This window comes from Scyliorhinus canicula, chromosome 1 (genome assembly GCF_902713615.1).
Source record: "Scyliorhinus canicula chromosome 1, sScyCan1.1, whole genome shotgun sequence".
In the NCBI taxonomy this organism is placed as follows: Eukaryota; Metazoa; Chordata; class Chondrichthyes; order Carcharhiniformes; family Scyliorhinidae; genus Scyliorhinus; species Scyliorhinus canicula.
Window position 1 is genome coordinate 179,141,759 of NC_052146.1, and position 23,120 is coordinate 179,164,878.

Below are 23,120 nucleotides of genomic sequence, written 5' to 3' on the forward strand. Positions count from 1 at the left end.
GACCCCTGAAATAGTGCCCCGCATCAGCCACTCGCCCCACCTGGGCTGCCCGCACACATAACTCCCAGTCCCAAATGAGGCCCACCTTGCACTCCTATCGGCCCTCCCCTGACTGTGGCGGCCCCGGACTGAGTCCGCAGCTGCCTCACGGGTATCATGGATGGTGGGACCATCAGTGGACCATGCCATCAGGAATTCAGCCGGTCGGGGAAAGAGAATAGCGGGGAGGGCCTCAGGCAATGGCCTGAGGTGATGGATAATCGGCGCGGCATACTCCCTGAGTACATCGTTTTTTGGGGGGCGGAGAATTACGGATCTGGCACCGGTCCCGATTTCGTGCGGGAAAACGGATTCTCCGCCCCGTCGCCAAATGCGATTCCGCCATCGGGGTGCGGAGAATCCAACCCAAGGCCTTTTCTCTTTGTGATTGGAAAAGCTGCCATCAAGCCTTTGAAGCGTTGCATCCACTTTTGCCAATGCGGGAACATAGATGATGGCCTGGATTTTCCAGCCCCCCATGGTTTATTTTTCCTCGACAGATGGGGCTCACCTTTGGACACTGGCAGGATTTTCTGGGCCAGTCAAAGTCTATGGGCGAGATTCTCTGCAAATGCGGATAATCGTAAAGGCTGCCGTGGGACAGGCCGTGACCCATGGCAGCCTTCACGGCCACTTCCGGGGCCGATTCTCCCCCCCAGGCGGGGCTAGGAGCGCGGCCCCGTGCGTCACGGCGGCACGGCCTTGACGACGGTCGTCAAGGCCGCACGTCAAGCGTCACGGCGGCTGACGCGACCAATGATGTCAGCCGCGCATGCGCAGGTTGGCGTCTTTCTCCTCAGCCGCCCGGCAAGACGTGGCGGCTAGATCTTGCCGGGCGGCGAAGGGGAAAGAGTGCGTCTGTTTTGGACGCTGGCCCAACGATCGGTGGGCACCGATCGCGGGCCTGTCCCCTCCCGAGCACAGACGTGGTGCTCCCGTGCCAATCGGGCCTCTAGATGCCCCAAACAGGCATCTGGCACCCGTTTCACGATGGCAGCGAGCAGGTGTGTTTGCTGCCGTGGTGAAACGGGCGTGAAGGCCCGGCCGCTTGGTCCGTCGGCCTCGGAGAATCGCCGCTCGCCGTACAAAACGGCGAGCGTCGATTCGTGGCGTGGGTCGGGCGTGGGGGGGGGGGAGAATAGCGGGAGGGCGTGAAAAATGTTGAGAGGCCCTCCCGCTATTCTCCCACCCGGCGTGGGGGGGCAGAGAATCGCGCCCTATGGGTTTCTGTGTATCTGCCTGCCCCTCTACCAGCGAACCAGTGAGGGGTGGGGTGGGGCTGGGGGGTGCAGGGGGGTGCAGGGGGGGGGGGTTGGGGGGGGGACGGGGGGGTGCAGGGGAGTCACCTTTGGCGGGACTAGAAGATCCTGTCAGCGGGAAGAGCTGGAAAATCCCGAACACTGAATGCACATGAAAAGGCAGTCGATTGGCCATAGTCATTGCCATCTTGATTAGCAATGCAGTGATAGTGTGTGCGGTAAACCACCGTTAGTATATTATATGTATTGTGGTAAACTGTTACTCTACTACATGTATTGTGGTAAACCATTGCCTGATGGCTCCACCTCCCCTCGGACTCGGTATCAAGGTGGCTGTGCTCCAACTCTGCCTCAGTTCGGGATCAGAGGCCAGGAGGCTTTCTGTTTAACTTATTAAAGCCTCAGTTTCGTTCATTACTCGTCCTGTGTTAATTGATGGCACATCACTTTAATAAGCTAAACTTTTAAGATGAATTCATCACTCAAGCCTGATCGGTGGAGCTGGATCCACAGGCAGCCGTCGCCACTGCGACATTCGAGCACTGGCTAAGCTGCTTCGAAGCTTACCTCGAATCCTCCACCGAAGACATCACCGACCTCCAAAAGCAGCAAATACTCAATGCACGGGTGAGCCCGCAAGTTTTCCTTCTTATCAGAGACGCCCCCTCGTATATGGAGGCAATAATGCTGCTGAAGGGACAATACGTAAAGTTAGTAAATGAGGTGTATGCGAGGCACAAGCCAAATTCCTGCATGCCTTGCGGGAGCTCAGCCAGAACTGTGCTTGCCAGACGGTATCGGCTGTCCAAAACACGGAGCTGCTGATCAGAGACGCCTACGTCGCATGTATTAAATCGAATTACATCTGACAGCGCTTGCTGGAAGGGGGTACACTTGGCCTACTAGCGACAGTGCAGCTCTCAAACTCGCTGGAAGTGGCTTTCCAGAACATGGAGGCCGACATCTCCAACCAAGCAGGCACCCTCGTGGCCCTCGTGGACGCCGCCATCATCCGACTCGAGTGCGGCTCAAGCCTGTGCCACGCAGCAGCCCGCCAACGCCGGAAGCCCGAAATGCTACTTTTGCGGCCACGGTAAGCATCCAGACAACGCTGCCCTGCACGGAACACGATATGCAACAGATGTGGGAGGAAGGGCCACTTCGCCAAAGTCTGCCAGGCCCAACCTGTCCCTAAAATTCCTAGGCCCAGCAGTGCTGCTTGTTGCCTGTCGTGGCCGTCCCCAGGTGCCGTGCCGCCCGCCATGTGCGACCCGTGGGCGCCGCCATCTTCGCTGCCACCTGCCATCTGCGACCTGTGGGTGCCACCATCTTGGCCTCCATCTTCGCTGCTACCCGCCATGTGTGACCCGGGGGGTTGCCATCTTTGATTTCGCCCGCCACGCGTGACCCATGGTGGCCGCCATCTTGGGACCATTCCGCCACCTTCCGGGACCCCTGCTCGCCCGGTCATACGCTGGCCACCGCTACCTCCGACCGGCCCACACATCACCTTCTGAAGCTCGCTTCCATCATACTCGACCAGTCTCGACCTCACCTCACGAAATCCACGATGACTGTCCGGATCAACGGGCACGAGACGGCCTGCCACTTCGACTCCGGGAGCACAGACAGCTTTATCCACCCATATACGGTAAGGCATTGTTCCCTCCCAATTTTACCCGTGGCCCAGAAAATCTCCCTGGCTTCCGGTTCACATTCCGTAGAAATCTGGGGGTACTGTGTCGTGACCCTTTCGGTACAAGGCGTAGAGTACACTAACTTTAAGCTCTATGTCCTCCCCCATCTCTGCGCTGCCCTATTACTGGGGTTCAACTTCCAGTACCACCACCGAAGCCTTACCTTAAAGTTCGGTGGACCCCTGCCCCCCTCACCGTCTGTAGCCTCGCGACCCTTAAGGTTGCCCCACCCTCGCTCTTCGCTAACCTCACCCCGGACTGTAAGCCCGTCGCCACTAGGAGCAGACGATACAGTGCCCGGAACAGGGCCTTTATCAGGTCGGAGGTCCAGCGACTCCTACGAGAGGGGATCATTGAGGCCAGTAACAGCCCCGGGAGAGCCCAAGTGGTGGTCGTCAAGACTGGGGAGAAGCACCGGATGGTCATTGACTACAGTCAGGCGATCAACCGGTACACGCAGCTCGATGCGTACCCACTACCCCGCATATCTGACCTGGTCAATCAGATTGCGCAGTATCGAGTCTTCTCCACAGTTGACTTGAAATCCGCATATCACCACCTCGCTATCCGCCCGGAGGACAGCCAATACATTGCCTTCGAAGCAGATGGTCACCTCCACCACTTCCTTAGGGTCCCCTTTGGCGTCACCAATGGGGTCTCGGTCTTCCAGCGAGAAATGGACCGAATGGTTGATCAGTACGGGCTGCGGGCCACGTTACCGTACCTAGATAATGTCACCACCTGCGGCCATGACCAGGAGGACCATGGCGAAACCTCCGGCATTTTCTCCACACCGCTAAGCTCCTTAACCTCACCTACAAGAAGGAAAAATGCATTTTCCGCACAACCCTCCTTGCCATTCTTGGCTACGTTGTGGAAAAGGGAGTCCTAGGGCCCAACCCCTACCGCATGCGCCCCCTCCTGGAACTTCCGCTTCCCACTGCCCCAAGGCCCTGAAGAGATACCTGGGGTTCTTCTCTTACTATGCCCAGTGGGTCCCCAATTGTGCGGACAAGGCCCTTCCACTCATTAAATCCACCGTTTTTCCCCTGACGGCTGAAGCCCGCCTCGCCTTCAACCGCATCAAGGCAGATATTGCCAAGGCCACGATGCACGCTGTGGACGAATCCATTCCGTTCCAGATGTAGATCGATGCGTCGGACTTTGCCCTGGCCGCAACCCTCAACCAGGCAGGCAGACCCGTGGCTTTCTTCTCCCGTACCCTCCATGCCTCCGAAGTTCGACACTCGTCCGTCGAAAAGGAAGCCCAAGCCATTGTAGAAGCTGTGCGACATTGGAGGCATTACCTGGTCGGCAGGCGATTCACTCTCCTCACTGACCAATGGTCGGTTGCCTTCATGTTTAACAAAACAGAGAACGACAAGATTCTGAGGTGGGGATCAAACTCTCCACCTACAACTACGATATCTTGTACCAACCTGGGAAGCTCAATAAGCCCCCAGATGTCCTATCCCATGGTACTTGTGTCAGTGCACAGTAGATCGTCTTCGGGCCCTCCACAATGACCCCTGTCACCCGGGGGTCACCCTTTTTTTATTTTATCAAGGCTCGCAACCTGCCTTACTCCATTTAGGAGGTCAGGACCGTGACCAGGGACTGCCAGGTCTGCGCGGAGTGCAAACCGCACTTCTATCAGCCAGTCAGAGCGCACCTGGTAAAGGCCTCCCGTCCCTTTGAGCGCCTCAGCATCGACTTCAAAGGGCCCCTCCCCTCCACTGACTGTAACGTGTACTTCCTCAACGTTGTTGACGAGTACTCACAATTCCCCTTTGCAATCCCATGCCCTGACATGACCTCTGCCACCATCATCAAGGCCCTGCATTGTCTCTTCACTTTGTTCGGTTTCCCCACCTACATCCATAGCGATCGGGGTTCCTCCTTCCTGAGCAACGGGTTGCGTCAGTTCCTGCTTAGCAAGGGCATTGCCTCAAGCAGGACGACCAGATACAACCCTCGGGGCAACAGACAGGTGGATAGGGGGAACGCAACGGTCTGGAAGGCCGTCCTTCTGGCCCTGCGGTCTAGAGGTCTCCCAGTCTCCCACTGGCAGGAGGTCCTTCCCGATGCGCTCCACTCCATTCGGTCACTCCTGTGCACTGCCACCAATGAGACCCCTCACGAACGTATGTTTGCCTTCCCCAGGAAGTCCACCTCCGGGGTCTCGCTCCCGTCCTAGCTGACAGTTCCAGGGCCCATCCTCCTCTGGAAGCATGTGAGGAGTCATAAATCAGATCCCCTCATCGAGAAGGTCATGCTCCTCCATGCCAACCCACAATATGCCTACGTGGCACATCATGACGGGCGGCAGAACACAGTCTCCCTCTTGGATTTGGCACCTGCAGGTTCCCCAGCGACCATCACCACCACCCTACGTCCTATCCCTCCACCACTACCTGGCTACTCCGAGATTTGGTACCCGCAGCCCACCGGCGACCATCAGCACCACCCCCGCCCCAACACCGCCCCCCTCCCCCCTCCACCGACGCAACTACTGGATGGAGAAGAAGACAACATGCTCCCGGACGCGCAGGTCTCGACACCAGTGCACACACCACAGCCAGGACTGAGGCGATCACGGTGGAAGGTCAAGGCCCCAGACAGACTTGACCTTTAAGTCCACTTCACCCTCGCTGAACTCTCTTTTTAACAGGGGGTGAATGTGGTAAACCACTGTTAGTATATTATATGTATTGTGGTAAACTGTTGCTGTACTACATGTATTGTGGTAAACCACTGCCTGATGGCTCCGCCTCCCCTCGGGCTCGGTATAAAGGTGGCTGTGCTCTGTGCCTGTCCCAGTTCGGAATCAGAGGCCAGGAGGCTTTCCGTTTAGCTTATTAAAGCCACAGTTTCTTTCACTACTCGTCTTGTGTTAATTGATGGCACATCAGTGTGCAATCAAGGATCGGGGGCCATATCTTTTCAAAGAAAAGTCTCTCTACAATGATCCAAAATTAATTAATTTTTGGATTCAATGGTAATTTTTGTGAGATCAATGTGTGTGCACATGTGCTGGCCTACCATGCCTGGAATACAGCCTCAATGTGTTCTTTAAATCTCCAATTTAAAATGCTATCTGCAGAAAGTAGTCAAAGACCTTCCCAAGTTTTCATACTTGAAATCAATCTTTTCTATTTCTCACCGTCTTCATTGCCTTTGGAAAGTTCTTGGGAAGAAGCAGTTAACATTCATTGAGGAGCTTACAGAATCAAAGCTGCAGGAGCTGTTAAAACATGGATTCCTTTATTCTCTTCTAAATTCCTTATGCTGGTATATGGGTATGGTAGCTTTAACCAGACAAATAGCACATGAAATTTTCAACACACTACGGCAGACATGTTTGTTTTCAAAATCTGCATGGCTGTGATCATGGCCAGAGAGTCTGATTTTTTTCTTGGACAGGTTGCACCCACCTCCCCCGACACCTCACCCCTCCGATGCGGACTCTCCACAGCTCTTACTGCCACTAGTATGTACTCACTTGTACAAAAGAAAGGAATGCAAAAGAAAGCAATATGAATTAGTCCTGACAGAGCAATAATCTTGCCAAGCATCGCACATGGTCTTCTCACAGTCCAGTCATCGATGAAATAAAGTCATCAAGTGCGTGAAAGACATTTACATTCTGTCACCACACTGTGTGTTCACAGCCTGTTCATTTCTAATTGGGAGGATTCCAGATGCGCCAACTGCTTCCATGGCATCCTCCCATTTTCATGTCAGTCTAGTCCCCATCTCTTGCATTTTGTACTTTCTTCTCCCACAAGGGTGGAAGAACCAACCTATGAGTGACTGAAAGTCACATATTCACCCAGTGGATACAGTGAATGAGGTAAGGGTGACTATCACATGTCACATCTATCACATTGCGCATGGATTCAATAAGTAGCAGCAGTGGGCGATGGATAATAGGGAGATGAGGAAGTGCATAAAAACCAGAAGTTGAGTGCTGCTGAAATTTAAGTGGCTGTCAGGAGCTATGTGAAGGAGTGTGCTTGGCAAGACAGGGTAAGGAGGTTATTTTATACCACAGAATCAGCAGCAGTATTTACTTTTCTTGACCTGGTTCGGTCATAGCACTCCATGCATTGCATCTAAGGCAGAAGAAAAATGTTCCCGCTGCTCACCTCCTCATTCACCTCTCGCCATAGCAGAATCACATTTCTTCCTCTCATTGTTGGTTAAATAATTTATATCCTGGTCCTCAATGAGCCCAGCAGTACTTCAGGTGAAGTATCTGTGAATCTGGGTGGTAATCTGCTTCACTTGCACCGTCTTTCTTGGATTTCCTTGAAAATTGTGGACTTCAGGTCATGACATGAGGCTGTGCAATGTGCTTATTTAGTACCTTGGAGATGCAAAGCCTTGAAGAAAATACTTATTACCTTAATTCAGATCACAGATTCTGATCTATTGAATTAATTTCCAGGTGTCACGCCAGTACAGGCATAAAAATATTACAAATTTTAAAGCTATATTTTAAAAAGTGGACAGCAAAAGCTGTTTCAGATGGCTATAGCATATCATGTAACTTAGACTATAAGACCATAAGACACAGGAGAAGAATTAGGCCACTCGGCCCATCGAGTTTGCTGTGCCATTCAATCATGGATGACATTTTTCTCATCCCCATTCTCCCGCCTTCTCCCCATAATCCCTGATCCCCTTATTAATCAAGAACCTATCTATCTCTGTCTTAAAGACACTCAGTGTTTTGGCCTCCACAGCCTTCTGTGACAAAGAGTTCCACAGATTCATTGCCCTCTGGCTGAAGAAATTCCTCCTCATCTCTGTTCTAAAGGATCGTCCTTTTAGTCTGAGATTGTGTCCTCTGGTTCTAGCTTTTCCTACAAGTGGAAACATCCTCTCCACGCCCACTCTATTCAGGCCTCGCAGTGTCCTGTAAGTTTCAATAAGACCCCCCTTCATCCTTCTAAACTCCACTGAGTACAGGCCCAGAATCCTAAACCGTTCCTCTTACGACAGCATGAGGCTCCAGACAGTCCTGAAACTCAAGAAAATACCTAACTACATATGAACAATCACAGCCCTTTGATAATGGTGGGCTATCAACAGAAAAGACTGCAACATATCAGCTGACTCGTCTTTCTGCTTCACTATTGACAATGAAACTCAATGGGTGTTAAACAAAAAATGAAATGGATCTCATCAAACCTTCATTGTATTGTGATGGCTCCTCCTCCCAAACACAATGACCTTGGCTGTCTGAAACTCTCAGGGTGTGAAGAGCCACAATACAAAATGTTTAGCAGCCAAACACACCACTTTATTATGAAAAGGGCTTTAGATTTACAACAGGTCACGTAGTTGAGACACCCACATTTGTCTTCTGCTTTTCAAAATAACGGCAGAAGCTTTTCTGGGATAGAAACACCATCTAAGCCATTGAACCAACCATGATTCAGCCAAGATAATATACAACTATACCTTAAATGTGGGAGAAGGTACTCCCCTCAACCTGTTCCAACTTCAAACTCACCTGAGATGGCCTCCTGGCGATTCAACTAGAAGAAGCCTGCAGCTTTCTGAGAATGATCTTTTACAAAACCTCCGGTCCAGTTGAGGCATCAAAGAAAGAGGTTTAAATAATTCCACATCGCACTGATATTCCCTTAATTTGTATATAATCTTTGTGTATGTGTGTGAGGGGTGGATCATTTGGCATCCAGCCCGTCAATCATATTAAAATCCATGCAAATTGCAGCTTTGCATGGAGCCGCTGGTGCTGAGCATGTACCTGGCTGCTGCCGCGAGCGGATACTGGAACATCGCAACAGGGCGCCATTTTTAGCACGACACAAGTATGGTGGTATGATTAACATAGCTGCCTGCCATTGGTGCAGAACACCGGCTTACCATTGGCCCTGGTCGGTCATGTGCCTCTCGACCGATTGGTTGAGACCAGTCATGTGACGGCTCCCCGATTGGTCGAGAGGCTGATTTAACCCCGCCTCTAGGGCGAGGTATAAATACTCAGCACGCCCGGCGGTCGGCCATTTACTGTAGTCGACCGCAGGGCTAACATCTAGCTTATTAAAGCCTACTTTTGTACAGCAACTCGTCTCGCGTTCAATTGATGGTTCATTAACAAGATACTTCGCCCAACTGTGAATGGCACTGCCAGCATCAGGCAGCGGAGAATGCATCCCCTGCTCTTTTACCATTACATTATCAAAGCATTTTAATGCTTTGCAGTACCTACCACAATGCTAATTTCTGGGTTCCTCTCTGACTCTAATTTTCCCTTTAACCTGTCTCTAAATTATCTTACAATCATCCCAATTCCCTTCTCCTTGCTCTTCATTGAATTTTTAAAGATTCTCTCCTCTTTATTTTACTTCTAATTGCCTTTATATCCAATTGGAGGCATATCTTTCTAAATCTTTCATCTTGCAGATTGATCTATATGCCTTCGGGAATATGTGAATAATTCTCCACTAAAATATTGTTAAACAATTTCTCCTCCCCCCAGTATACTTGCTTTCAACTCTTCCCTCATTAACTTTAAGTTCCCATTTTTGTCTGATTCTGTATTGTTGAATCCCAGACCATGTTGAATAGCATCATTTTCCCTGCTTCCCTCCACCTCCCCCACCCAATAATCCCCGATAACAATTCGCAGCTCGTTTGGACCAGACGTTTGTTTCTTTACTTGACACATTATCAACCCCTTTTTGTCTTTCACCATCGTTCATTCTGACATTTAATCACTCCTGCTGTCCACCCTCTCATAGACCCAACCCCCAGTACATTTCCCGCCCCTCCCCACTTTCCCTCGTTTACTGTATTTGCTTGAACCCTTGTCAAACATTTTTCAGTTCTGAAATGCTACCTCTGTTTTTTTCTCCACAAATGTTGCCTGCTCTGTTGAGTATTCCCAACATTTTTCATTTTTATGCCATCATTCCATGGCCACTATCACTCATAGGTACCACAGCTTATATTATATGGATGCTAGCTAGTCAAAGGTCATTGCTGAGTGAGGATGTGCACTGCATCACATGGTTTCACTGGTACTTTTGGTTGTATAGCAGCATTGGGGAAATTTCCCAAGTTATCCCAATCACAGTAACTTCACCAGAGACCCTGAACAAAATGGCTACAAGGTTATTTTTAGCCATTTATGCTGCTTCATCCAAGGGTTCCACCGCCTGGGAAAGTCTCTTCACAATTTCAGATGCCTATCAAGTTGGACTCAAGGCTACGTGGGGGTTCCCAATTTCTAATAGTTTATTGAAATTCCCGAGCAAAATAACTTTGCTGTTTTCACATAGGCGCTGTGGACTAAAAATTAGTTTGGACAGAAGGAGAACTATATTGGTGCATAGGGTGCTGGCGGAAGATAAATTACATTCTGAAGAGGAAAAGGAAAATCTAGAGGAGTGTTGCCTAGTAAATAAAGGGTGAGTGTCGGGGTGAAACTATCGTGGCGCTTGAGATCTATGAGTTTATGCCACTATTAAGAAAGTCCTCCCTTGTATGTGGTACACCACATCCTTTACTGATTTAAATATTTATGCTCTCCAAGCTCCATCTAGTTTCTTTTTGCACAAATTCCAGAAAATGCCTGAGGCAAATGACAACTACCAAAATCAATTCATCATTCTTTACTGTAGCGACTGTGAAGGAAAATACAATTAAAAATGATTTTTGAAAAAAATTGCATTAAAAAAACACACAATTGTTCAGTCATGAATTTTAGATACCCCTACCAATAAATCTAGATTACTGATGTCACAAGCTGTTAATACCCTATGTGTCAATGCATCAAGGATTTGGGACACATTATCAGGTTGTCACTGCTGCAGGCAAATAGGTAACCCAGAATTAAACTCCCATGCGTAACTCAAAAAACAAAGTTAAAAAACATTCAGGAATGACTTCAATACAATCGTCTAATCTTGGGGTTCAGATAATTAAAGATCACCCAATATTTGGTTTGCTGTTTGTCACATTCTTTGAACACCCTGATTCAACTGTAACCATTTTTAGTTTTCCATATAACATAACATAGTGACAAATAAACTAGAATACACACTGTTCTCATTATAACAAGGACCTTGGGAGTCAAGCGTCTTATAATAACATGAATGTTCCATTGCACAGCACAGAGCATCCAAAGCCAAGGGATAGCAGCCTTCGAACAGAGCTCTTATATAAGTGGAAACTTTATAATGATTCAGGGGAGAAGAATCTTATAATTGCTGTGGTACATGGTCGACCTATAATAAGAGTCAAGCAGCAACTAGCTTTGACTGGGTGACTTAGTATACAGTCATATTCTAACAAGAATCAAGACGGACCCAAAGGAAAATGATGATGGAAAACTATTAAATGAATGATGAAATTCTTCAAGGAAGAGTGAGCATCCTGCAGTCTGTACCAAAAATACTCATGGGACATAATTTATATTCCACAAATCATCTAACAAGATGACCCATAAGTGGCAACATTGTCATAAGTTATGATCGGCACCACAAGTTGAATATAAATTGTTGGTTTTCATGACATACTTTTGTTTTTATTGCACATCGACAAATAACTAACAAGTGAAACTGAAAAAATAGTGAAAAGTGGGCTCAATGGAGGTGAATTAACCAATGTCTCCATTCCCAGAAGGAAAGCATGTTCAAAGCTATTGCAGAACAGAGAATCAGCACTGCAGCAGTATAATCTTATCTCCAACACACATTCCTTGCCATGAGGACAGGATGAGTGATTTTAACCTATTACTTTATTTTTTGGTTCTAATTACAACTGGATGAGTGACAATGGATAGCTTGTTGTGAAGAGTGGGTTTAGATTTACAGCAGATAAAAGTAAAGTTGCCAGAATCCCAGATGACCATATGCTGCTTTCCCCTTTGAGGGGGAGAGCTGACTGGTGGTGATTTAACCTGAAGATCCGCACACATCAAGTGAGGGGCAAGGTTGAGAAGGTGGGGGTCTTGATGAATGACCTCAGCCGGTACGGGAATTGAACCCGTGCTGTTGGCATTGCTCTGCATAACAAACCAGCTGTCCAGCCAACTGAGCTTTTTGAATGTTGTTGGAGTTGCATTCATCCAGGTAAGTAGGGAGTATTCCATCACACTCTTGACTTGTGCCTTTTAGGTGGTGAACAGGCTTTGAAGAGTCAGGAGGTGAGATACTCGCCACAAGATTCCTAGCCTCTGACCTGCTATTGTAGCCACAGTATTTATATGGCTAGTCCTGTTCAGTTTGTGGTCAATGGAAACCCCCAGAATGTTGATAGTAAGGGATTGAGTGAGGTAATTCCATTGAATGTCAAGGGGCCATTGTTTGATTCTCTCTTGTACGAGGTGGCCATTGCCTGGCTCTTGTGTGGCGCAAATGTTATTTGCCACTTGTCAGCCCAAGCCTGGATATTGTCCAGGTCCTGCTGCATTCGCACTGGACTGCTTCAGTATCTGAGGAGTCGCAAATGATGCTGAACACTGCGCAATCATCAACAACCATCCCCACATCTGACCTTATGTTAGAAAGAAGATCCTTGTTGATGGTTGGGCCTAGAACACTACCCTGAGGAACTCCTGCAGTGATGTCCTGGAGTTGAGGTGACTGACCTCCTACCACCACAACCATCTTCCTTTGTGCCAGGTATGACTCCAACCAGTGGAGAGGTTTCCCCCTGATTCCCATTGACTCCAGCTTAGCTAGGGTTCCCTGATGCCATACTGAATCAAATGCTGCCTTGATGTCAAGAGCAGGCACTCTCGCCTCACCTCTGGAATTTAGCTGTTTTGTCCATGTTTGAACCAAGGCTGTAATGAGGTCAGGAGCTGAGTAACCTGACTGAACCCAAACTTAGCGTCAATGAGCAGGTTATTGCTGAATTAGTGCTGCTTTATAGCATTGCTGATGATTCCTTCCATCACTTTACTGATGATTGAGAGTAGATTGATCGGGTAGTAATTGGCCAGGTTGGCTTTTTCCTGCTTTTTCTGTACAGGACAAACCTGGGCAATTTCCACATTGCCAGGTTGATGCCAATGTTGCAGCCATACTGGAACAGCTTGGCTCGAGGTGCGGCCAGTTCTGGAGGACTAGTGCCGGAATATTGTCAGGGCCCATAGCCTTTGCAGTATCCAGTGCCTTCAGCCATTTCTTGATATCACGGGGAGTGAATCGAATTGGCTGAAGAGTGGAATCTGTGATGCTGGAGACCTCTGGAGAAGACTGTAGTAACTTTTGCACTCAAATTGCTCTCGAAGTAAATATATTTCTTCTGAATTTATTTCTGGATTTATTCATGACTATCCTATTTCTAGCCCCTAGTTTTGAACTCATCCATTAGTGGAAACATCGAGCTGGATTTAGTGGAGCCTCCCAGAACAGGCAATGTAGCAGGCGGGCCGGGAGAATTGGAGGGAAGTACCCCCATTGACAATGGGAAAATTGTCCCCAATTAAGTTGGGGGTGAGAGGGACCTGATGTGAGAATCCCATCTGCCAGCAACAGGATGGCATTAGGCTCATTAATGAGCTTCTTAAAGCCAATTAGCCCTGGAACCACCAGAATTTAGTGGTGACTCTGGGTTTAAACAGAACTCATACGGTTCTCCTGTGGCTTCAGAAAGGCCACTCAGTAAACCATGTTGCATTTTCCTGCAGCCTCGTAGGGAGTGACCCTTGGTGACAGGCACTCTGCTGTGCATGATGGAGAGACGCAGTATTGGGAAAGGGGAGTCCGTTGAAAACTGCCCCGCACCATGCATTTGCCCCCAACCTGTCCATCCTCGTTCTTTGATGACCCCTTCCCTCTGACCCCCATCCAACCCTCACTCACCTATGCCTGGGATCCAGATTTGGGAGCAAACCAGAGCACAGGGCAGAACGAGCAAACTCCACACACCCAACTGGAATCAAAGGCGGGTCCCTGGCACTATGAAGCAGCAGTGCTAAGCACTGTGTCACCATGCTGCCCTATGGAGTCCCTTTATACTTTTAAGAGCTCCCTCAGATTAACTCTCAGTCTTTTCTGTTTTAGAGAAAACAGCCTTATGTTATTCAGCCTTTCCTGATAGTTATAACCTCTTAATTCTGCTACCATCCTCGTAACCCTCTTACAGTGCCTCTTATCCTTTTTTGCAACATGGAGAAGTGACCTAGGAATGTTTGTATTGTGAATGCTTTCTTCACTGGACTTCAAAGGTAATTTAGTTTGAATAAATAAACTGTGATATTTACATCTTTGTACGGTAGCATCTCACAGCTGGGCACGCCCAATTTTCCTCTGCATTCCTGATGCCGCTCCATTTTCCTCTGGCCTTTTTGAAGGTTGGCAACTCTCATAAAATATCAGATTTCCTTCAACAAACGAGTTTCATCTGGTAGCATGGGAAGCTCAGTTAAAACGTGTCAGGTTTGAGAGAGTTTGTGAGGAAAATGAAAAGTCTGCCAAGGGGTCTGGGACATTCTAAAAGGCAAGAGTAACATGTTTTTGCACCTTCAAATGTCACCATTAGGTTTTGTATTTAATGTAGATATGTTTTAATGCAATAATTAATTGTAGAGATATGTTCATTAAGATACGTTGACCTTTACAGTGACCTGCTTTGTGTTTTTGTTCACATGTATTTTCAATGAAGACAGGACCAAAATACAGTGAAAACTCTGACAAAATGTCCTGTTGGTGTGTTGTCACCATGGGCTGAATTCTCAGTTTGGAGTGGGCGTGATTCTCCGCCCCCCATGATGGGGTGGAGAATAGCGGGAGGGCCTTCCCGACATTTTTCCCGACCTCCCGCTATTCTCCCCCCCCCCCCCCCAACGCCCGCCCCCGACACGAATCGCTCTTCGCCGTTTTTTACGGCGAGCAGCGATTCTCCACTAGCCGATGGGCCGATTTCCCAGGCCTTTACGGCCGTTTTCACGAACTGCAACACACCTGTTCTCACAGTTCGTGAAAACGGCCGCAAAGTGCTGTTCTGGGGAACCATGGCACCGATTGGCACGGCCGCACTACGGCCGTGCCAAGGGTGGCATGGGCCCGCGATCGGTGCCCACCGATCGCGGGCAGCGGGTATGAACCCCGTGCACTCTTTGTTCCTCCGCCGCCCCGCTGGATCAGTCCGCGGGGCGGCTGAGGGGCATAACGGCCCGTGCATTCGCGGGTTTCATGCATATGCGTGATGACGTCATCCGCGCATGCGCGGCTGACGTCATCATATGCGTCAGCCATCGCTAACTTTGGCGCGCGGGCTTAGCGAAATTCGTTAAGCCTGCGATGCCGAAGTTCACGGGGCCCCGCTGCTAGCCCCGACCGGGGAGCAGAATCGGGTCCCGGGAGGGGGCGCGGAGGCTGCCGTGAGACACGGCCGGTTTCACGGCAGCCTTCACGACTCTCCGCATTTGCGGAGAATCGCGCCCAAAGTTCTTCCGCCGGAGATGAATCGCCTCTGATTTTCGCTCACGTTGGGTGTGGGAACCCAGAGTTGAATCACAATCCCTTGCCATGCAAATCTCCCGCCCCAATCCTGCAATCGAGCCGCTATTTTGAGTGGGCGGTAGGATAGCAAGTTCCAGCGGCTCGGCCTCCTCCCCCTACCCCCCGCAACTCAATTCCGCTCCCCCCACCATGGGATTTTCTGAGTAATCCCCCCGCACAGTATGATGGGGACCCGACCCCCATCCCCTCACCCCCCCGAGACCCCTATTGTAGAGACACCCACCTGCGACTCCTGCATAAGAGAGTCCCCCACCAGAAGGCCCCCACAACAGAGTCCCCACCAGAAATCCCCCATAAGAGAGACCCTACCAGAAGGCCCCCACAACAGAGACCTCACCAGAAATCCCCCATAAGAGAGACCCTACCAGAAGGACCCCACAAGAGAGACCCCACCAGAAAGATTACTATCAATGCTGCTGCACCGTTGGGTGAACAGCCACCTCCTTTCCACTGCTGGACTACGGCTGGGGTGAAAAAACATTTCTAACAAAAGAATGCCTTTGTCTGGAAGATTGCATGTGTTTGACGCAAGCATAGAGGATTGGGCACAGTATGCAGAATGCATGCTTTCCTTTTTCCGGACTCTATCACAGGTGATGGCTGATAGACAGTGATAGTGCTGACTGTCTGCAGAGCTCAAAGAATATGGAGTGATAAAGAGCCTTACATACCCTGCAGCTCTGGACATTAAAACCTTTGAACAATTGGTAGCCCTAAAGGCACAAATCTTCAACCCTAAACTGTCCATTTTGGTCACCATTGATGCTATTTTAACATGGTAAATAGGACCCCAGGAGAGTCTGCAACCAAGTTTCTGAGAGAGTACGATAACTAGCCGAGTATTATGAGTACGGAACTACACTTTTCAAGATGCTGCGTGACCGACTGGTCTGCGGCATAAATATTATGGCTACTCAAAGGAAGCCAGACCATCCCTAGATTTTCAGCAGGTCGTGGAAATTTTTTTTTTCCTGTGAAAGCGCCGAGCGAAGAGAGCAAGAGATCCAGGGGATGGAACTGAGCATCCAAGGGCCGCATCCTCCCAGTGGGCGCCCCCCCCCCCCCCCCCAGACAGAAACCTGAGTACCGTAGGGGCCAGGTCAGTTAGTTATGGATGTAAATGTCCTGGCAGGATACCTCCCTGGAATTTATAGAGGGAAAGTGCAGGTGTTGCGGGACATGTCGACGCAGGAACCACAGTGTGCACAAGATATGAGGTAGACAACGTCCCGGTAGAGGCAGGCACCAACCCAGAGCTCGCACTTTCCACCTGGACCACCCAGAGGAGGAGTGTATGCAACTGACTTGTACTGCAGCACCCCTAGTAGTCCCCATCAAAATAACAGTACAGGTTAATGGTCATCCTTTAGACATGGAGCGAGGCACAGGAGCCGCAGTTTCAGTTTTTGGAAAACACACCTTCGACAGGATAAGGACAGGGGTGCGATTGCCAGACCTGCCTGACACTGAGGCAAGGTTAACAACGCACACCGGCAAGCTGTTAGCTATTGTGGGAACCACAATGGTTCCGATCATCTCCGGGCAACAGTCGGTACGACTCCCGTTGATCAAGGGACATGACCCCAGCCTGCTAGGCCGCAATTAGATTAAGGGCCTAAATCTGGGCCGGCAGCAAAGTATCCAAATGGGATCCGGGGGCCAAGACGAAGTGCGAGGGAAATACTCTGAGGGACTGGAGAAAATAAAAGAGGCCATGACAACAATTCAGGAAGACAGGGAAGCACAACAAAGGTACTTTAGGGCTCACCAAGTTCCTTACACTTTGTTAGCGAAAGTTGAGGCCGAACAAAGCCGGCTCGAAGGCCTTGGGATCGTTAAAACACGTGCATTTTGCCGACTGGGTGACGCGGGTGGTCCCAGTGCTAAAATCGGATAAGACGGTCAGATTGTGTGGAGACTATAAGTTGATAAGGGCCTAGATAATTCTCTGATGCCCCGCATCGAGGATCTATACACAAAGCTTGCCGGTGGACACGCATTTACAAACCTCGATGTGCGCCATGTTTACTTGCGTTAGAATTGGACCCTGCGTCATGTAAATATGTCACTACAAACACCCATAGAGGCCTACACAAGTTCACTAGACTACTCTTTGGAGTGTCATTGGCCTGTGTCGTTTTACTGAGGGTAATGGAAATCAAATTTAGAGGATTGCCACAAGTGGCAGTGTATCTGGACGACGTGTCAGTCACATGTGGCTGAACAAGAACATTTACATAATTTGGACAAGGTCCTCTGTTGTTTCTCAGAGATGGGCATCCGCCTGCGGAGAGAAAGGCGTGTTCCAAACAAGGTAGCATACCTAGACTACCGAGTGGACCATGAGGGGTTAAACCTAGTCACGGAGAAAGTATGGGCAATGCAGCAAGCTTCTAAACCTGAAAATACAAAGGAGTTGCGGTCTTTTTTGGGATTGGTGAACTATTACGGAAAGCTTATTCCCAGCCTCACGACCATTTTAGCCCCCTACACCCTCCCTTAAAGAAGTACCAGGAATGGGTGCGGAAAAAGCAACAGGAAGAAGCATTCACATGAGTAAAAAAACAATTGACTTCCTCAGGCTTATTAACACATTATGATCCAGTCAAACAACTAATAGTCACGTGTGATGCGTCACTGTAAGGTATTGGTGCTGGTTTATCACACTGCATGGAAGATGGCAGGGAATGGCCGATCGTTTTCACCTCCTGGGCATGGGCTGAGGCCGAGCGCAATTATGAGGAAGTTGATAAAGAGGTCTGTCAGTCTCCTTCGCCATGAAGTAATTCCATCAGTATGTGTACGGTCAATAGTTCACAATCGTCATGGACCACAAGCCGCTGCTGGGTCTTTTCAAAGAAGACAAAGCGGTTTTGGCCATCACCTCCACCAGGATACAGCGTTGGGCCCTCCTGCTGGCTGCATATAAATACTCATTTGAGCATTGTCCAGGTAACGCGGATGCGTTAAGCTGTCTTCCATTGCCGACATGCCCTTTCATTTCATTTCATTTCCCCTCCCAGAACTGACAAGGTAGTGGCCACACTCAATTTTATGGATATTTTGCCTGTTGCAACATCCCAAATCTGTGAGTGTACACAGTCCTTTTGAAAATTCGTCACATAGTCCTGTATGGGGGCCAGCACAAAAGGCTGCCAAGCCAGTAATAGGCATTCGCGACGTAAATGCCCGAGTTTAGTATAGAAGATAGCATCCTTTTGTGGGGGCGCGTGGCGTTGTCCTGGGTAAGGGCCATGACGCAATGTTGAGGGATCTACAGAATGGACATCCAGGATCGTCCAAAATGAAAATGCTCGCTTGCAGGTATGAGTGGTGGCCGGGCCTGGATGCGAATATAGAACGGGTGGCTCAGAAGTGCGGCATTTGCCAGGAACAACAGAAGCTTCTGCCTGCCACATTCCTCCACTCATGGGACTGGCCGGGTTGACCGTGGGTGCATTTACACGCCAACTTTGGCAGTCCATTTCAACGCTCGATGCTCTTACTCATCATAGATGCCCACTCTAAGTGGTTGGAAGTTCATAGAATGTTGTTAACCACCTCGAAGGCATTGAGAAGTTGCACCTGCCTTGTGAATGCGAGCGGGATATGGCACATCCATGCGGCCTCAGACCACCCGGCTCCCAACGGGCGGGCAGAAAGGTGGTACAGACATTCAAATGAGGACTGAAAAACAGACTTCAGGATCACTGGAAACAAGACTGACCAGATTGTTGTTCTGCTATAGCACCACTCCACACGCCACGACAGGGTAGCACCAGCTGAATTGTTAATGGGCCGTGGCCTTCGAATCCGCTTTAGTCTTGCTTTCCCTGAGATTGGCACGAAAGTACGCCACAGGCAGCAGCAACAAGGGCATTGCCCTGTTCGGTGAACACCACCCCGACTGTTTGTACAGGTGACGCAGTCTTTGTCCGAAACTTTGCAGACGCCACCCAGTAAATCTCCGGCACAATCGTTCGCTAGACAGGGCCGGTACCATTTCAGATTCAGACACAGGGTTGTGTTATCAAAAAGTACGTTGATGACACAATGGCCAGGAGACCAGTCTTGCAGAAAGTTCCGCAGAAGAAGGAAATCACAATCAAACCTAATCCGTTACCAGTGGAAGTTGGAGCATTGCCCCAAGAGTGTCAAGATGCTGAAATGAGAGAGGTCGTAGGGATGGATTCATATGCAGGGGCTGGTTTAGCACAGGGCTAAATCGCTGGCTTTGAAAGCAGACCAAGGCAGGCCAGCAGCACGGTTCAATTCCCGTACCATCCTCCCCGAACAGGCGCCGGAATGTGGCGACTAGGGGCTTTTCACAGTAACTTCATTGAAGCCTACTTGTGACAATAAGCTATTATTATTATATATGGAAACTCAGGTGCCGGAAGTCTCCGACAGGGAACATCAGTGCAGAGCCCAGAGATTCACGCAGGCTTGGAGAATCCTATGCCCAACCCATTACCATGGGTCAATTTGACCTATTTGCATCCTCCCGCTAGAGCGGGGCGCGAAACTTGATTCCGCCACCAGCGGGGAGCATTGAATGTTTATTGGACTCCACTGGATTCTCTGCACATTGTGAATTCCGCTACTGGCGGCAGACAGTGGAGACTCCAGCCTATATCTACTGCGATTTAAATGGCCTGGTTGATCAAAAAACTGGTTTTGACATTTTGGAAAAAGTATATACTTGAAAAAAATCTATCCACTTGCTTCCTTATATTGTTTGACAGGCCTCTGCTTTGAAATTAAAATAGTCACCTGCTGTTCTTTCTTCCCAGAAGATAGTATATTATTTGGAGAGCTTTGGTCATCATTGATACTTGGCTGAGCGCTAATGGGTTTCAGCACAGTAGATGTTCCATTCATCTGTGAATGACTGACAGTTTCAAAAAGTTGTAATAATAGATCGTCCCTCTGACGTGGTTTCTGGTTTATCACCACAAGCAAATAGGATTGCAAGTATTTTCAGGTTAGTTTACATGGCAGAATGAGTTTTTTTCTCAGTTTCAATGATACAGAGGTTTTTATTAGAAGCTGAGAGGCTTATTTTATTCCGTAAAATATTTTCCATTGATACTGCATGGAATCTGAGGAATGTATATAATGCATAATGGACGAGTGGCTATGGAGAATACATGGGGGCATAAGTGTGGCATTTGGTGGCATGGAAACCAGAGGGGGCATGGTTTGGTACAGGGGTGTGGGTGGTGTGAGGGAGCTGAGGAATAGGTTTTATGGAGCATTTAGCATTGTTGGGGGCTGGGATACAGTGTTGGAGGACAATGGCAGGCCTTCTAACCAGTCACCCGGCACTTACATTCCTCATGCATTCCAGTGTGCTTTGCAAACTGCACTGTGAGTCCAGCCCCAGTGTGAAAAGAAAAACAATGGCACGTGAAGTCACCCATGGGTTGGGTGTGCAGTTTGCAAACACCAAACGTTTTCTCAAGCCAGAGGAAGGTTTAACCCGTGATGTCTATTAAATATGAAATGAAAGAACAGCACCTCTGGAATTAATGAACACATCGATTGATGTCAATACCGACCTCCAATACCATTTGGCTCAGTAACTTCTCCAGTACATTTTTGTCCAGGACATAATAAGCATTTAATGATGAAACAAGAAATTAGAAATAAACCAAGCAAAACTGTGACGATTAATTGTCCGAACTAACAATTTTCTCTCCCCTTATAAAAAGTAAGTGGAATAAAATAAAAAGTTAAAACTTAACACTATAGCACACATATAAAACATCCAAATGTGGCTCGCATGCAAAGAATGTACAACACTGAAACATGTAATTTTGTCTGACCAGTCAATGCCAGTCTTTATATTCCACACAAGACTCCTCCAATCCATTTACTTCATTTCACCCGTTCAACATAACTTATTTTCCTTTCTCCTTCCTGTGTATGTCTAGTTTCCCCACAAATGCATCTGTGATATTCATCTCAGTCACTCCATGAGTTCCACATTCTTACAAGAGCAGGGAGAGAAGACTGGTGTTAGACTGTGCGGCCCCGAATTATCTGAAATTCATGTAAGACTGGAAGCTGGCAAAGGCACTATTCAAGAAATGAATTCTGCAGGCAAGGAAGGTGTGGGTCAGGGTATTTGGCAGCAATGGGGTGAGAAAGGCTAGAACATAAAATCAACATTTCCCCAAGATGGATTGATTTCAACCCTGCCCGCCCGACAAGAGTGCCTCAAGCATATTGCAATTTCCCATCAATACTGAGCAGCTCTTCTCTCTTGCGGTGAAGTTGATGCTGTCACTCAAACTATTCAACTGGACTTTGTGATTGAAGTGTAGAGTACGCAAGCTTTTAAAATTCACAGTTGATGTTAAAACAACATTCATTGTTCCAATTGCAGTGAAAGCAATGCTACAAGACAAAAGATCAAAAGACAAACAGGAATATGCCACATTCCAATTGGACACTCACCTACACAGGGAACGGAATATCCAAGTTCTGGGTTATGGATAAATTGCCGGTCATTCAGCCGTGTCACACAATATAAATGGAAACAATCCAAGCATATGACATGCCGATCCACACAAGGAAATACCAACACTGGATCACTAAGAGCAGGAGAAGAAAAGAAACACAATCATAGGATGTTCTTCTGTTTTCAATTTCCAATTTCTCCCCTTCCTGTCCTGTAGGGCCTGATTCTTGCAGTGATTTCTCAGGGACTTGTAGTCACCCAGTGCCATATCCAATGCTTATTTTTCATGGATGAATCCAGGCTGAGTGTCGTCAAACCAATGATTGGCTAAAGGCAGTTAACCTAATCCTGATCCTGTCAACTGACATGGAGGGCCAGATTTTCAAAGTGGGGCCAGAAACCCGGGGCTGGATTCTCCAATTTTAAGGCTAAATCCGCAGGAAGTGTCTAGTTTTACAATGAAAAGGTCAGTGCCGCCCCGGAACCAATGCTCCACCCTGTGATGAGCTAGCAGCGATGCTGGATAAAACTCCCGGCGTTCCTGGCATAAACGGCCGGAGAATTGTCAGGTCCATGGCTGCGCATGTACATGGTGACATCCTGCAGCGGACCACGCTGTGGTAAACCACTGTTGCACCTATATTAGGTGATGTATGGTAGGACCTGTACTACAGGTACGTTGGTAGTCCCTGCCTGCTGGCACCGCCCAGTAGGTGGAGTACAAATGTGCGTGTCCTCCATGCTGCAGCCATTTCGGCAGCTGATGTGGGAGGCCACACACCTTAGAGCAATAAAGCCTCAGTTGTACCCAACTCTCGTCTTTGTGCAATTGATCGTGCATCACATGCATGGACCCGGCCGGCCAAATAGTGTTATCTGCACCCCACCTTGCCACCCCCCGGCCCACCCCCCACCAGTCTCCCTAGCCCTCGCCGAACCCCCCCTCTGCCAGCAGCACGGCTCCCGCGGCATGGCGGCACTGGACACAGTCCGTAGCTACCGCGCCGGGTTTCTGAAAACTCAGACCACACGCGACCCGCGCGGTCGTGAACTCAGCCAATCGGGGGCGGAGAATCAGGGGAGGGTCTTTAAGTGATGTGCTGACGCCGTTGTAAAATTGTGCGGCGCGTTCCTAGATGATGCTGAT

At 48.9% G+C, this 23,120-nt stretch overlaps 1 protein-coding gene across 4 annotated transcripts in view; it reads right to left on the minus strand.

Annotated features, from left to right (window-relative positions):
* prkn (parkin RBR E3 ubiquitin protein ligase) overlaps positions 1–23,120 on the minus strand; it is a 1,360,483-nt gene that overhangs the window by 460,191 nt on the left and 877,172 nt on the right. For all 4 annotated transcript variants that reach the window (XM_038803523.1, XM_038803514.1, XM_038803532.1 and 1 more), the window contains one exon: positions 21,970–22,106. In XM_038803523.1, coding sequence (XP_038659451.1) covers positions 21,970–22,106 — 137 coding nt within the window. The remainder of the gene's footprint in view (positions 1–21,969; positions 22,107–23,120) is intronic.